Below are 11,654 nucleotides of genomic sequence, written 5' to 3' on the forward strand. Positions count from 1 at the left end.
TATCCAAAGTTTCAAATAGACAAAGAATAACCTTTATTTATTTGTTTAGTGTGAAGAAATATGTTAATTCATATTTCTCTCCGAGTTGGTATTCTCTGAATTCACAGGAGAAACTTAAACTCTGTATAACTTCTCCAGAACCTGCTGTTTAAAAATAACATGAGGCAGGTCAGTGCTAGCGAGCGACGAGCGAAACTACAACGACGTTACAGCCTGTCAACGCGACGACATCGAACTGGTTTTGTCGCGTCGCGTCGCTTCCTCGCAGGGGTAGATGGGTGAAGTGTAGTGGGTGTGTTCATTCCCTGCATTCAGTGCGACGTTTCTCACCAACAGTTTAAGATGGCGACTGTGCATCTAAGGATCGGGGATCTGGTTTGGTAAGATAAAAAAACAACTTTACACGATTTAATTTTGCGTCAAAAGGTTAAATTATCTTTCGTGCACGCGAAAAGCATTTCGTCGTGGGTGCAATAAAATGTTTTATTAAAAATCGTGTTTATGGCCCAGTTTATGTGTCGTCAAGCCAAATACTGAGCAGCAGGCTTAGCACACAAGCTAACGATTACTTTATATGCTTTTTGAGGTTAATCCGCTAACGTTATGTTAAGTGTGTTTAACACTAAATGAGGGTTTCATCTAAAGTTTAGGTGTGTAATTATATAAACAGTGAGTTTAATACAAGCTTCGGTGCAGTTTGCTGATGGTGTCGAAACGGGTTTTGCTATAACGTTACACTAGCTATCTTGATCTTTCAGTTAATAAACGCTCAATCCTGTCGCGTTTGATTTAAAATACTAAACTGTCGTCTCAATTTGTGTTTCAGGGGTAAGCTTGGACGCTATCCACCTTGGCCAGGCAAGGTAAGATCTTTTCATGTTGCTTTTTCATGTTGTTTTCTGAGGCTCTTGCATCTAGAGGTCGCGGTCGCCGGATGTTTTCTAAACCTTGCGAGCTAACTTAAGTTAGCTATCTAGAAAGCGTTTTTGGTTGCTTTCAATCAAAGCAAGAATGCTTCAAATTAAACGTTGGTTTGTCACATTTACTGATCTCTAACCCTCGTGTTTTCAGATCGTCAGTCCTCCGAAGGATCTGAAAAAGCCAAGAGGCAAAAAATGTTTTTTTGTCAAGTTTTTTGGAACTGAAGATCAGTGAGTACAGAGACAGCCGTAGTCTTTTACCACCACTTCCTCTTGTTTGCATAGGATTTGAGAGTGTAAACCAAGCAGATGTTGACTTTTGATATGCGTCGCCCTTTCAGCGCCTGGATAAAGGTAGAGCAGCTGAAGCCTTACCATCCTCACAAAGAGGAGATGATCAAGATCAACAAAGGCAAGCGCTTCCAGCAGGCTGTTGATGCAGTTGAGGAGTACCTAAAGAAGGCCAAGGGGAAAGATCAGGTTAGTATCTTCACAAACTTGTGCTCTTGTTTCCACCATGGCTTTTCTTTGATCTGAACACAATGTTTTGTGGCTGCATCTTAAATGTGTCTTCCTCTTATTTTGTCACACTGTACATGTACAAAACGACCTTGCATTATGCAGATTATGAGGAAAATCGGAAAATGACCTAAAAATGGTTATAATTTTGTTAATTGATTGTAATCTGCATTTATGTTTCCTTGTGATCAGATTTTAAAGATGGGATATGCATTGCTCACAATGCCAGAGTTTAAAAGCATATCACAAAGTCAGCAAACTGTTGTTTCCACATGTTATTATGTTCAATCTCACTTTCAGCTGGATATTTTGAGAAAAATGTTGGTTAAACAATTTTTTTTTGGATGGTAAATTCCATATTAACCTCTGGGCTCCCCTTACACCCCTCTTTTATGTTGCTACTTATTATTGACACCCAAACTGCATTGGTACCAGGTATAGACAGGTTCTTCGAAATTCACCAGGTAGTATTTCAGAAATAATTCCTCGTGTTGTGTGAACCTTGTTTTACAGGCACACTCCGATGACAAAAGCAAGTCAGATAAAGGGCGTAAAGCAGCTAAACCAATGAAGATCATTGAAGAAGATGATGAAGATGCCTTCAAGGGTGGCTCGTCGGACAAGGTAAATGGAAGATACTGCTTTACCATTAAATACCATTGTGGAGGGGAAGGGTTAGGTCATAACCACACATGTTTTTTGTCAGCTTCATCAAAGTCCTTTGCTAAGGCCATTTGCTGTTGCACCTGCTGTGGAGTCAGGTTACAATTGTATGTTTTAGAGGTGGCTCTCTCAAGTGCAACCCACCCATTCATTGAGACTGATGCCATTTTTGCAGTATGACCAGTGCCATATTTTGACTGGGTTTAGATGCAGCTATTGTAGGGCTTTGTTTGATGAGATGAAGCCATTCTGTACACATGGTGAATGTGTCTCTCTTTCCCTTAAGGAACAGACTGATTCTGACCCAGAGCCATCCTCTGTACGACGGCTGGTCGCAGGAACAGTATCAGGATTCAAATGGGAGAGCAGTGTAGGTTACATTCACAGTTTGCTTCTGCACTTTTATGGGATCTGCACATATGCTGTTTTTTTAGGTATCAGTAAGACGTACCCACTGGCTGATTTTGGTGCAGTTACAGCTGTGACTCTTCATAGTAGCTGCACGGCTGGTGTCCTTTACTGTACTTTTTGTCCTTCACTATGTAATCACACCTCTCACCATGTCAATGTAATTAGTTGGAGATGAAATAACTATCAGGTCAGTAAGTCTCTTTGGAGAATAGTTTCCAATTTAACTCTCTTCCATTATAGCCAGTAAAGGATGACCCACATTTTCATCACTTTCTGCTCAGCCAGTCTGAGAAGGTAAGGAGACTTTTGCTGGGATGCTGAATGATTTTCTAGTTAGTGTAACTTTACCCCTATCTCTTGCACATTGCACACAATGGCTGTTCTAATAATTTCTGAATAATATCCTCCCCCAAACTGCTTCTGGCGACGTTAGTTGTCTGAATCTGCAGCATGGCAGAGTTTTTTTTTTTTTTTTTGTACCTAAAGGAAACCGAAAACGTCAAGCTTATTGGTTGATCCTCTGAGATTGTGAGCTGACACGTACTCCACTTTGCAGTTTATAAACTATTTTTGGCTATGGTTTTGCTCAAGGTCTTTGTCTCGGCTGTGGCCAGGGTCCAAAATGAACATTTCTTGTTTTCTTTTTTTTTATCCAGAATTTGAAGTAGATAATTATTTACAGTTTCCATTTAAAAGTTTGAGATCAGGGAGATTTGTTGTTTGAAAAAAAAAAAATACTTTTATGAATCAAGGGCACATTAATCTAACCCGAACTGGCAGACATTTATAGTGTTACAAAAGATTTAATAAATGCTTTTCTTTTGAACTTTCTGTTCAACAAAGAATCCTGAAAATATTTATATGGTTATTAAATATTAAAGGGTTAGTTCGCCCAAAAATGAAAATGATGTCATTAATAACTCACCCTTATGCTGTTCCAAACATGCAAGGACTCCTTTTATCTTCGGAACACAGTTTAAGATATTTTAGATTTAGTCCGAGAGCTCTCAGTCCCTCCATTGAAGCTGTGTGTACGGTATACTGTCCATGTCCAGAAAGGAAATAAAAACATCATCAAAGTAGTCCATGTGACATCAGAGGGTCCGTTGGAATTTTTTGAAGCATCGAAAATACATTTTGGTCCAAAAATAGCAAAAACGACGACTTTATTCAGCATTGTCTTCTCTTCCGTATCTGTGTGAGAGAGAGTTCAAATCAAAGCAGCTGGATTTCCGGTTCGCGAACGAATCATTCAGTTCACCAAATCGAACTGAATCGTTCGCATCTCTAATACGCATTAATCCACAAATGACTTAAGCTGTTAACTTTTTTAATGTGGCTGACACTCCCTCGGAGTTCAAACAAACCAATATCCCGGCGTAATTCATGTACTCAAACAGTATATTGACTGAACTGCTGTGATGAACACCGAGCCGAGCCAGATAACGAACAATAGACTCATTCACGAGTGAAGAACCGGTTGCATCGGTGTTCGGATCACCAGTAGTTCTTTCGGACAGTTCGATTCAATAAACCGGTTGAAGAAAACGGTTCACCAGTTCTTTTGCGCTCGATGTAATGGCGTCATTTGCGATGATTGCCCTTGATTCAAGCCTTCGATTTACCCGCACCCATAACACTAGCACAGAATCAGTTTAGAATCAATCACCAAAAGAATCAGTTCAGTTCAGACGCCCTGTGTGTCGGTCTGCTTCACGCTGAATCACACATGCGCAGTATCATCAGCTCCTCGGTTCACGAATCGGACACGTCTGACAGAACCGGTTCTTCACTCGTGAACGAGTCAGTCTGTTGTTCGTTATCTGGCTCGGTGTTCATCACAGCAGTTCAGTCAATATACTGTTTGAGTACATGAATTACGCCGGGATATTGGTTTGTTTGAACTCCGAGGGAGTGTCAGCCACATTAAAAAAGTTAACAGCTTAAGTCATTTGTGGATTAATGCGTATTAGAGATGCGAACCGTTTAAAACGATTCAGTTCTATTTGGTGAACTGAATGATTCATTTGCGAACCGGAAATCCAGCTGCTTTGATTTGAACTCTCTCTCACACAGATACGGAAGAGAAGACAATGCTGAATAAAGTCGTCGTTTTTGCTATTTTTGGACCAAAATGTATTTTCGATGCTTCAAAAAATTCCAACGGACCCTCTGATGTCACATGGACTACTTTGATGATGTTTTTATTTCCTTTCTGGACATGGACAGTATACCGTACACACAGCTTCAATGGAGGGACTGAGAGCTCTCGGACTAAATCTAAAATATCTTAAACTGTGTTCCGAAGATAAAAGGAGTCCTTGCATGTTTGGAACAGCATAAGGGTGAGTTATTAATGACATCATTTTCATTTTTTGGCGAACTAACCCTTTGAGCACCAACAACTGTTTTCAACATTTGTGATGATAAAAATGGTTCCCAAGCAAATTAAAGCAGCAAATCAGCATTAGAATTATTTCAGGAAGATCATGTGACACTGAAGACTTGGGTAATGAGTGTTGAAAATATAGCACAGGAATAAATGATACTTTAAGATGTATTATAACCAGTTTTTTATTGTAATAAAGTATAATGCACAGTATTACTGTTCCTATATTTTTGTACAGCTAAATGCAGCCTTTGTGGGTATTAGAGACTTGAGAGACAAAACAATTCTGTCAGAAAGCAAAAAGAAATAGTTTTGTTATGCCACAGCACTTGTGAGCTGCAAACTATGGTCAAAAATAATATTTTCTAAAAAGAAATATTATAAATAAATAGGCATTAAAATATTTATGGGCATAGATGGGGCAAAGAAGTACATTTTGAACTCTGCCTATGGTTGCACAGTTTGTTACATGCTAGTGTGTCTGAATAATTGATTGGATTGGAGGAAAAAAACAGTATCGGAAAAGCTTGTTTTCAGCCAGCAAAGACGCCCAGCCAGAATACTCTTGTGCTTCTGTTCATGTGCCAGTTATACCAACAAACTGTTTAAATGACTCTTCCTTTCCTCTTGGCACTTCCTCTTCAGAGGAACATTTCCTTCTTGCTTGTCCTGTTGCTTAAAAGCACCACATTCAGAAACGAATTGATCTTAAAGTTAGATCTCCAGAAAGGAGACATTGAGATCTTAATTGCCTGAGGTTTTTCTCAGAAATGTTCATTTAGGCTGCGTCAGCCTGTATGAGTTTCAGTTAAACTGAAACGGAGCATGTGGCTGAGCACGATAACTTGATTTTCAGTTCCTAACGCTGTCCTCGCTCGTGGCTCTCACATCAGATAGGGCAGAAAGAGCTGTGTGACATGACAGCAGTGGATAATAATATAAGTGCAGTCTTTACTGGAAGCCGACAGAGCAGTGAATAACATGCACTTAAGATCATTTGTGACTGTTGGGCCAAAAGGTCTCCACCTGGAGTTGGTGTTTTCAATAAATGTGTGTCTAGGATCCTTTGAGTGCAAGACTGTTTGCTGTTTCTAGACGATCTGAAATGAATCTGCTGAATTGACTTTGGTTGACAAGGAAATCTCCATTTCCCTTACAGCCAGCTTCATCAATGGAGCCCATCACCAAACGCTTAAAGATAATCGAGGAGGTGAGTGCCGTCTATGAATACACAGCTCGTGGTTTCTTCATTTCCCTACTAATTAGCCAGCCCGCATTGCTTGGTCATTTTAATAATAGTCTGTTTTCTCCTTGAAAAGGACACCAGATCAACATCTATTCAAGCAGCAGACAGCACAGCCATCAACGGCAGCATCACACCTACAGACAAAAGGTAATCAGGAACAATCATGGTTTCAGTGGTCAGAAAAAGTGCCAGTCCAATGTCTGAGACCACATTGAGGTTCTGAGTTTACAAATCTGGAATATCATTTTAGTTTCTGAGACATTACCAATTGAATACATATTTAATCTAATATTGACACATATATATTTTTTTTCCAATTAGTTTTTTTCTGTGATCCTAGAGAAGGGTTTTTGTTGTTAGTGTAGCATTATTATTATTATTATTATTATTATTATTATTATAGTCTGCATTTGCATTTATCCTGTGTCTTTTTTGCAAAACAATTATTGGAGCTGAATACCATGAACAAAAATCAACAGGGTACATAAATACATGGTAATTGTGGTACTTTTGGCAGTTTTTTGTTGTTGTTGTTGCTAGCTTGGGCATGCACAGTTAAAATGTTGTAATAGTTGTGATCATTATTTTACCTTCCATGATCATTCAGACACGATCAGGTGCAGTATTACAGACACTGTCAAGTCGAAATCAAATCAAGCGCTCTGTAATCAAAGGTGAACTGTCTGACCAGTCAGTTGTTTGTCATTAAAAAAAGCTATGGTTTGCAGAAAGTTACGAGTTGAAGTGACAAATACATTTTTTGTAATATACTGTGTTTAAGCTCATTGCCCAGTTAGCTCGTTGTTTATTGGTCTAATTCTTGTTTCTTGGGTTGCATTGTTTAGTCTCTCAGTAACCTTGTGCTTGTTTCCCCCTTCTGAATTCTGTTGTATTAATGAGTTATCACAAAGTTAGTCTATTTAGTTGTGTTATCTCACAATCAATATAATGTAAATTTAAGTTTGTGTCGCCGATGTAACCGATTAAAACTTGGAGTGGTGATGAGGTCTCAATGTTTGCAAAGAGTCTTAAAATGTATTAAATTTAACTCCATGATTCCTGTGTATACCCTGTAAACAAAATCGTATGCAATTTATGAATTAATGATTAAATGACTCACTCAAGATGTACTTTGTTTCATTACTGGATGAATCGGCGCTCTTGAACGGATCTCTTTTAAGAACCAGAGACTTAAATTTTAACAGCCCCTTTTCGTCACCTACTGGCGTAACAATGTAATCGATAAATCTTCATTTGAGGTGTCAAATTACTTTTTAAAAGGTGATTTATTTGAACCACAACCATACACATCGGACACATGGTTTATATCTGAACTATAAACTTTTATCCCAGTACTTCTGTGATTTGAATGTTTGAAACAATGGCACTGTGTGGCTGAAAAGACCAATGACAGCTGCTCTCTTTAGTTCAACGGCAGCGCGAATGCAAATTCAAAGGTTCGAATCATACTGATGTGATCGTACCCTGCTTGAACGAACCAAGTGAGCACAACATTGATCACACGTGTCAAAGGACAAATCAGAGAAATATTATACTTAGCTTTATACTTATACATATTTTTTTAGCTTCTGATTGCAAATGTAGCCAAACTTTGGAGCAAGGTCCTGGCAGATTGCTAGGTCTGGTCCTCACAGGTGAAGAGGAAAAAAAAAAGTGTAAATGAATCGATAGGCGATATTGCAAATGTTTTTTTTTTTTTCGATTCCTGACCCCATGCAGCACACTACCAGTGTAGTTTGATTCACAAACAAATGACTGTTGTGAACTTTTTTTTTTTTTAGAAAATCAAAAAAACATAGGGCATTACTAATGTTTATTAAACCATTCACTTAAAATGGTATGTTGACAGTACTTAAACTATTTATTTTGTTTTCACAACAGGATAGGGTTCCTAGGACTTGGACTGATGGGAAGTGGTGTGGTTTCTAATTTGTTGAAGATGGGGCATGTTGTGACTGTTTGGAATCGCACCGCAGAAAAGGTACAATCAAAGGTGTTTACAATATGATTGCTTCTGACGTTACAGTAGTGAGTGAATGGCTTGTTTTTAACCTTTTATTTTTTTCTCCTTTCATTTTTCCAGTGTGATTTGTTCATCCAAGAAGGTGCCAGATTAGGACGAACACCAGCAGAAGTTGTGTCCATGTGCGATATCACATTTTCCTGTGTATCAGACCCAAAAGCTGCCAGAGATGTAAGTCGATGTTTTGTAAATAGCTCTTTTTCTTCAATCTGTCAAGCTGCTCTTTCTTGGGTTTACATGTACAGTATTTTGTCCATTCAGCTTGTGTTAGGTCCTAGCGGAGTCCTGCAGGGAATCAGACCAGGCAAATGTTACGTAGAGATGTCGACCGTTGATCCAGAAACCATCATGGAGCTCGCACAGGTAACCATCATCATCATCCAGACGGGACTTTCATGACGTTACCAGGGGAAGTCCGTTACTAAGGTTCATTTGAATCTGTAGGTCATCACATCCAGAGGCGGCAGATTCCTAGAAGCTCCGGTTTCGGGCAGCCAGCAGCTTTCCAATGACGGTATGCTGGTCATTGTTGCTGCAGGAGACCGCAGTGTTTATGAAGACTGTAGCAGCTGCTTCCAGGCAATGGGGAAGACGTCTTTCTTCATAGGTACTACAGCCTTTCATTCGCGCTGTATACGAGGTAGATGTTTCCACGTCACATATTAACTTTCTTTTCCATCAAAGCAGGGGAAGCAGGAAATGCTGCCAGAATGATGCTGATCATTAACATGGTTCAAGGCAGTTTCATGGCGACCATCGCAGAGGGATTGACCTTGGCGCAGGCCACGGGACAGTCGCAGCAAACATTTTTGGATATTCTTTGCCACGGACAAATGGCAAGCACGTTTGTGGACCAGAAATGCCAGAGTAGGTTTTCTTGTTAACGTTTTTAAGATTGGTAGTGTTGGTAGATTTGAGTTTGCTTTTGAATCTTCCTGCCATTTAAACATTTTCTGTTACATGGCGCTGGTTAGACATCATAACCTTTGGTCTCCAATGTCAAACGGTGTCCACCCAAATGCCTATTTAGTCATTTATTGCACAAATTTTCATTTATTGCGCAAGGAGCATTGCAAAACTTAAATGGAAACTGGTGACTATTAGAAACTAGAGGCAACGCAGCATGACAGCGTAACCTTTGGATCTATTAAAATGACACGAGACTTGAGTTTATCTAACATTTGATGTGTTTCTTCTCAGATATCTTGCAGGGCAACTTCAAACCTGATTACTACCTGAAACACATTCAGAAAGATCTGCGGTTAGCCATTTCAATGGGAGATTCGGTTAATCATCCAACACCAATGGCAGCTGCTGCAAATGAGGTAAAGACACATTTGGTAACTGATTGGCCATAATCGATACTTTGTTGATTGAGCAACTAATGTATGAATTTCAGATTCTGTAATGCAGTTTAATAGTAATGTAAAGTAAACCACATAACTGAACTGAAATGGTAATATACATATTTAATTGTAGTATATGGATATTTGATAGTCTTTTTCCCGTTTTGTGAATTGTATGTAATTTTGGCGTATGCTTGCGTTTGAAGTAATGCATTATTCCGTACTTCTGCAGGTATACAAGAGAGCAAAAGCATTGGACCAGTCGGACAATGACATGTCTGCCGTCTACAGAGCTTATATTCACTAATCCTGTCGATGTGCTCTACGTCCTGGACCACAAACCTCGCCTGCTTCTTTCTTCCTCTCCCTCTGTCTTTCTCTCCTCTGCTGATGAATTCTGTTGGGCACCAGTGATATGTTTTCCCATGTTTAATGGGATCTCTTTAGCAGCCTGATCTGAGCATTGCACTGACTGTAATATAGCTGCACGTCTACTCTGTGGGAGGTTATTAAACTCTCCTCGAGTGATTATTTTATGATAGAATGTGCAGTGTATTATATCCACATTTCCTTAAGGCTACTGCATACGATGCAGTGTTGTTTGAAGATGCTAGGGGTTTTATTTATCATTCGTAACTTTACAAATGAATTCCCACGTTGTAATTTTCGATGTTCAGAAATCTGTGAAGTATGAACTTTTGATCACAAACAGGCTTAAGGAGCACGACAAAGAAAAAGCCACTGCATTGCCTTAAAACTCACATAAGATAGATGTATTTATTTATTTTATCTCTCAAAGAAAGATCACCATCATGTCAGGTGAAATTTGGCCGTACATTTTTAGTTTTTTTCCTTCTCAGTTTTGGAGATCACCTGTCCACTAGTATTTTTTTTTTATGGCCTTTTCAGAAATGCAGTATTTAAATTTTTTGACATTTGGTTGTGTAGTTATCACACAGAAGATACTGAAATGATTTCTCATTTACAATGAAGTTAATGCTGAAAAGCATCCCAAAGTTTTCCATTATTGAGTCTTGGCTATCACCTCTGCAATGGGTGTTTCTGATTTCCAGCTTGATTATTTTACAGACAGATTGGTTTCACATCATTTAAGTCTTTCAGCTGTTGTGAAAAAATATATATATAAATTTGAAGACATTTTAAGTTGCTTTATTTGGCCATTTCTTTTAAATCGGATGTTCATGTTTTGCTGGCAGAGGGATCTGTTTTTTTTTTTTTTATTACAATTATGATTCATAAAAGATAAAGCTAAAGTTAAGCGGCATTTTATCCCTAAATTATGATTGCTTTTGTTAATTTTAAGTGATATTACAAAAGCCGTAAACTCAGTGGCATATAATTTGGCCTTTTTTTTTAAACTCTGAACAAATACAGGGTGATTTATTTTTTATAAATCGTTATGCAAAAAAAAAAAAACAGGACTTTGAAGTGCTTTGTTATGGATGAGCGAATTTTGCGAGTTACTAAGGACTCTTGTAAATATCCCCATCAAAGGGTTGGGTTGTTTGAATACATGGAATAACATGCTTTCATTTTGACTCTACTGAATTTATTAATCATCTGTTGTCTTAATATTGTAGACTGTTCTTTTGTCTTAGCGAATCGGTTTATTTGCTGTAAATGGTTTGATTTTCGGGGCTGGTAATGACATACTGACGACTTGATTCCAGTTGTGCAAGGAAAGTATTGGTGTTATAGTTGGAGTTATTTATAATTTCATGTAAATGTGAAATTTATTTTCTTCTTTTTTTCTTTTTTTGTGCGGTCGACTGATCCCTCTGAATAAACAAACCGAGTGTCCAGCTGTTTTTTTATTATTATCCTAATATCCATTCTTAGTGCATATATGAAACAAAAGCGCAATGCTATGATTTTATTTATTTAGTCATTTATCAGACGCTTTTAACCAAAGCGACTTACAAATAAGGACAACATAAGCAATCAATTCAAGTATTAAAATAACTAAAAACAAATCCAGAGATAAAACTTAAAAATAATACCTATAAATATTTTCTAAATAAAGAAATTTGATAAAATTACAAATGCATACAACATTTAAAAACGTGACATTAATATGAAAAACAAAAAAAAATGA

General features: G+C 38.1%; 1 protein-coding gene across 4 annotated transcripts; it reads left to right on the top strand.

Moving 5' to 3' along the window:
* Nucleotides 1-254: 254 nt before the first annotated feature.
* On the top strand, nucleotides 255-11,361 carry glyr1 (glyoxylate reductase 1 homolog (Arabidopsis)). 4 transcript variants are annotated; one of them, XM_052550394.1, is made up of 16 exons: nucleotides 255-380; nucleotides 827-863; nucleotides 1,072-1,151; nucleotides 1,262-1,400; nucleotides 1,953-2,063; nucleotides 2,389-2,472; nucleotides 2,754-2,807; nucleotides 6,062-6,112; nucleotides 6,222-6,295; nucleotides 8,051-8,150; nucleotides 8,253-8,363; nucleotides 8,454-8,555; nucleotides 8,637-8,799; nucleotides 8,877-9,059; nucleotides 9,393-9,517; nucleotides 9,771-11,361. In XM_052550394.1, the coding sequence occupies exons 1-16, from the start codon at nucleotides 343-345 to the stop codon at nucleotides 9,843-9,845; spliced, it is 1,527 nt and encodes a 508-aa protein (XP_052406354.1). In that variant the 5' UTR covers nucleotides 255-342; the 3' UTR covers nucleotides 9,846-11,361. The 4 variants fall into 4 exon arrangements, with proteins under 4 accessions (XP_052406354.1, XP_052406356.1, XP_052406357.1 ...); XM_052550396.1 differs by having other exon boundaries at nucleotides 8,880-9,059; XM_052550397.1 differs by lacking the exon at nucleotides 2,754-2,807.
* Nucleotides 11,362-11,654: the final 293 nt, after the last annotated feature.

Source organism: Carassius gibelio, chromosome B3 (genome assembly GCF_023724105.1).
Source record: "Carassius gibelio isolate Cgi1373 ecotype wild population from Czech Republic chromosome B3, carGib1.2-hapl.c, whole genome shotgun sequence".
Classification (NCBI taxonomy): domain Eukaryota; kingdom Metazoa; phylum Chordata; class Actinopteri; order Cypriniformes; family Cyprinidae; genus Carassius; species Carassius gibelio.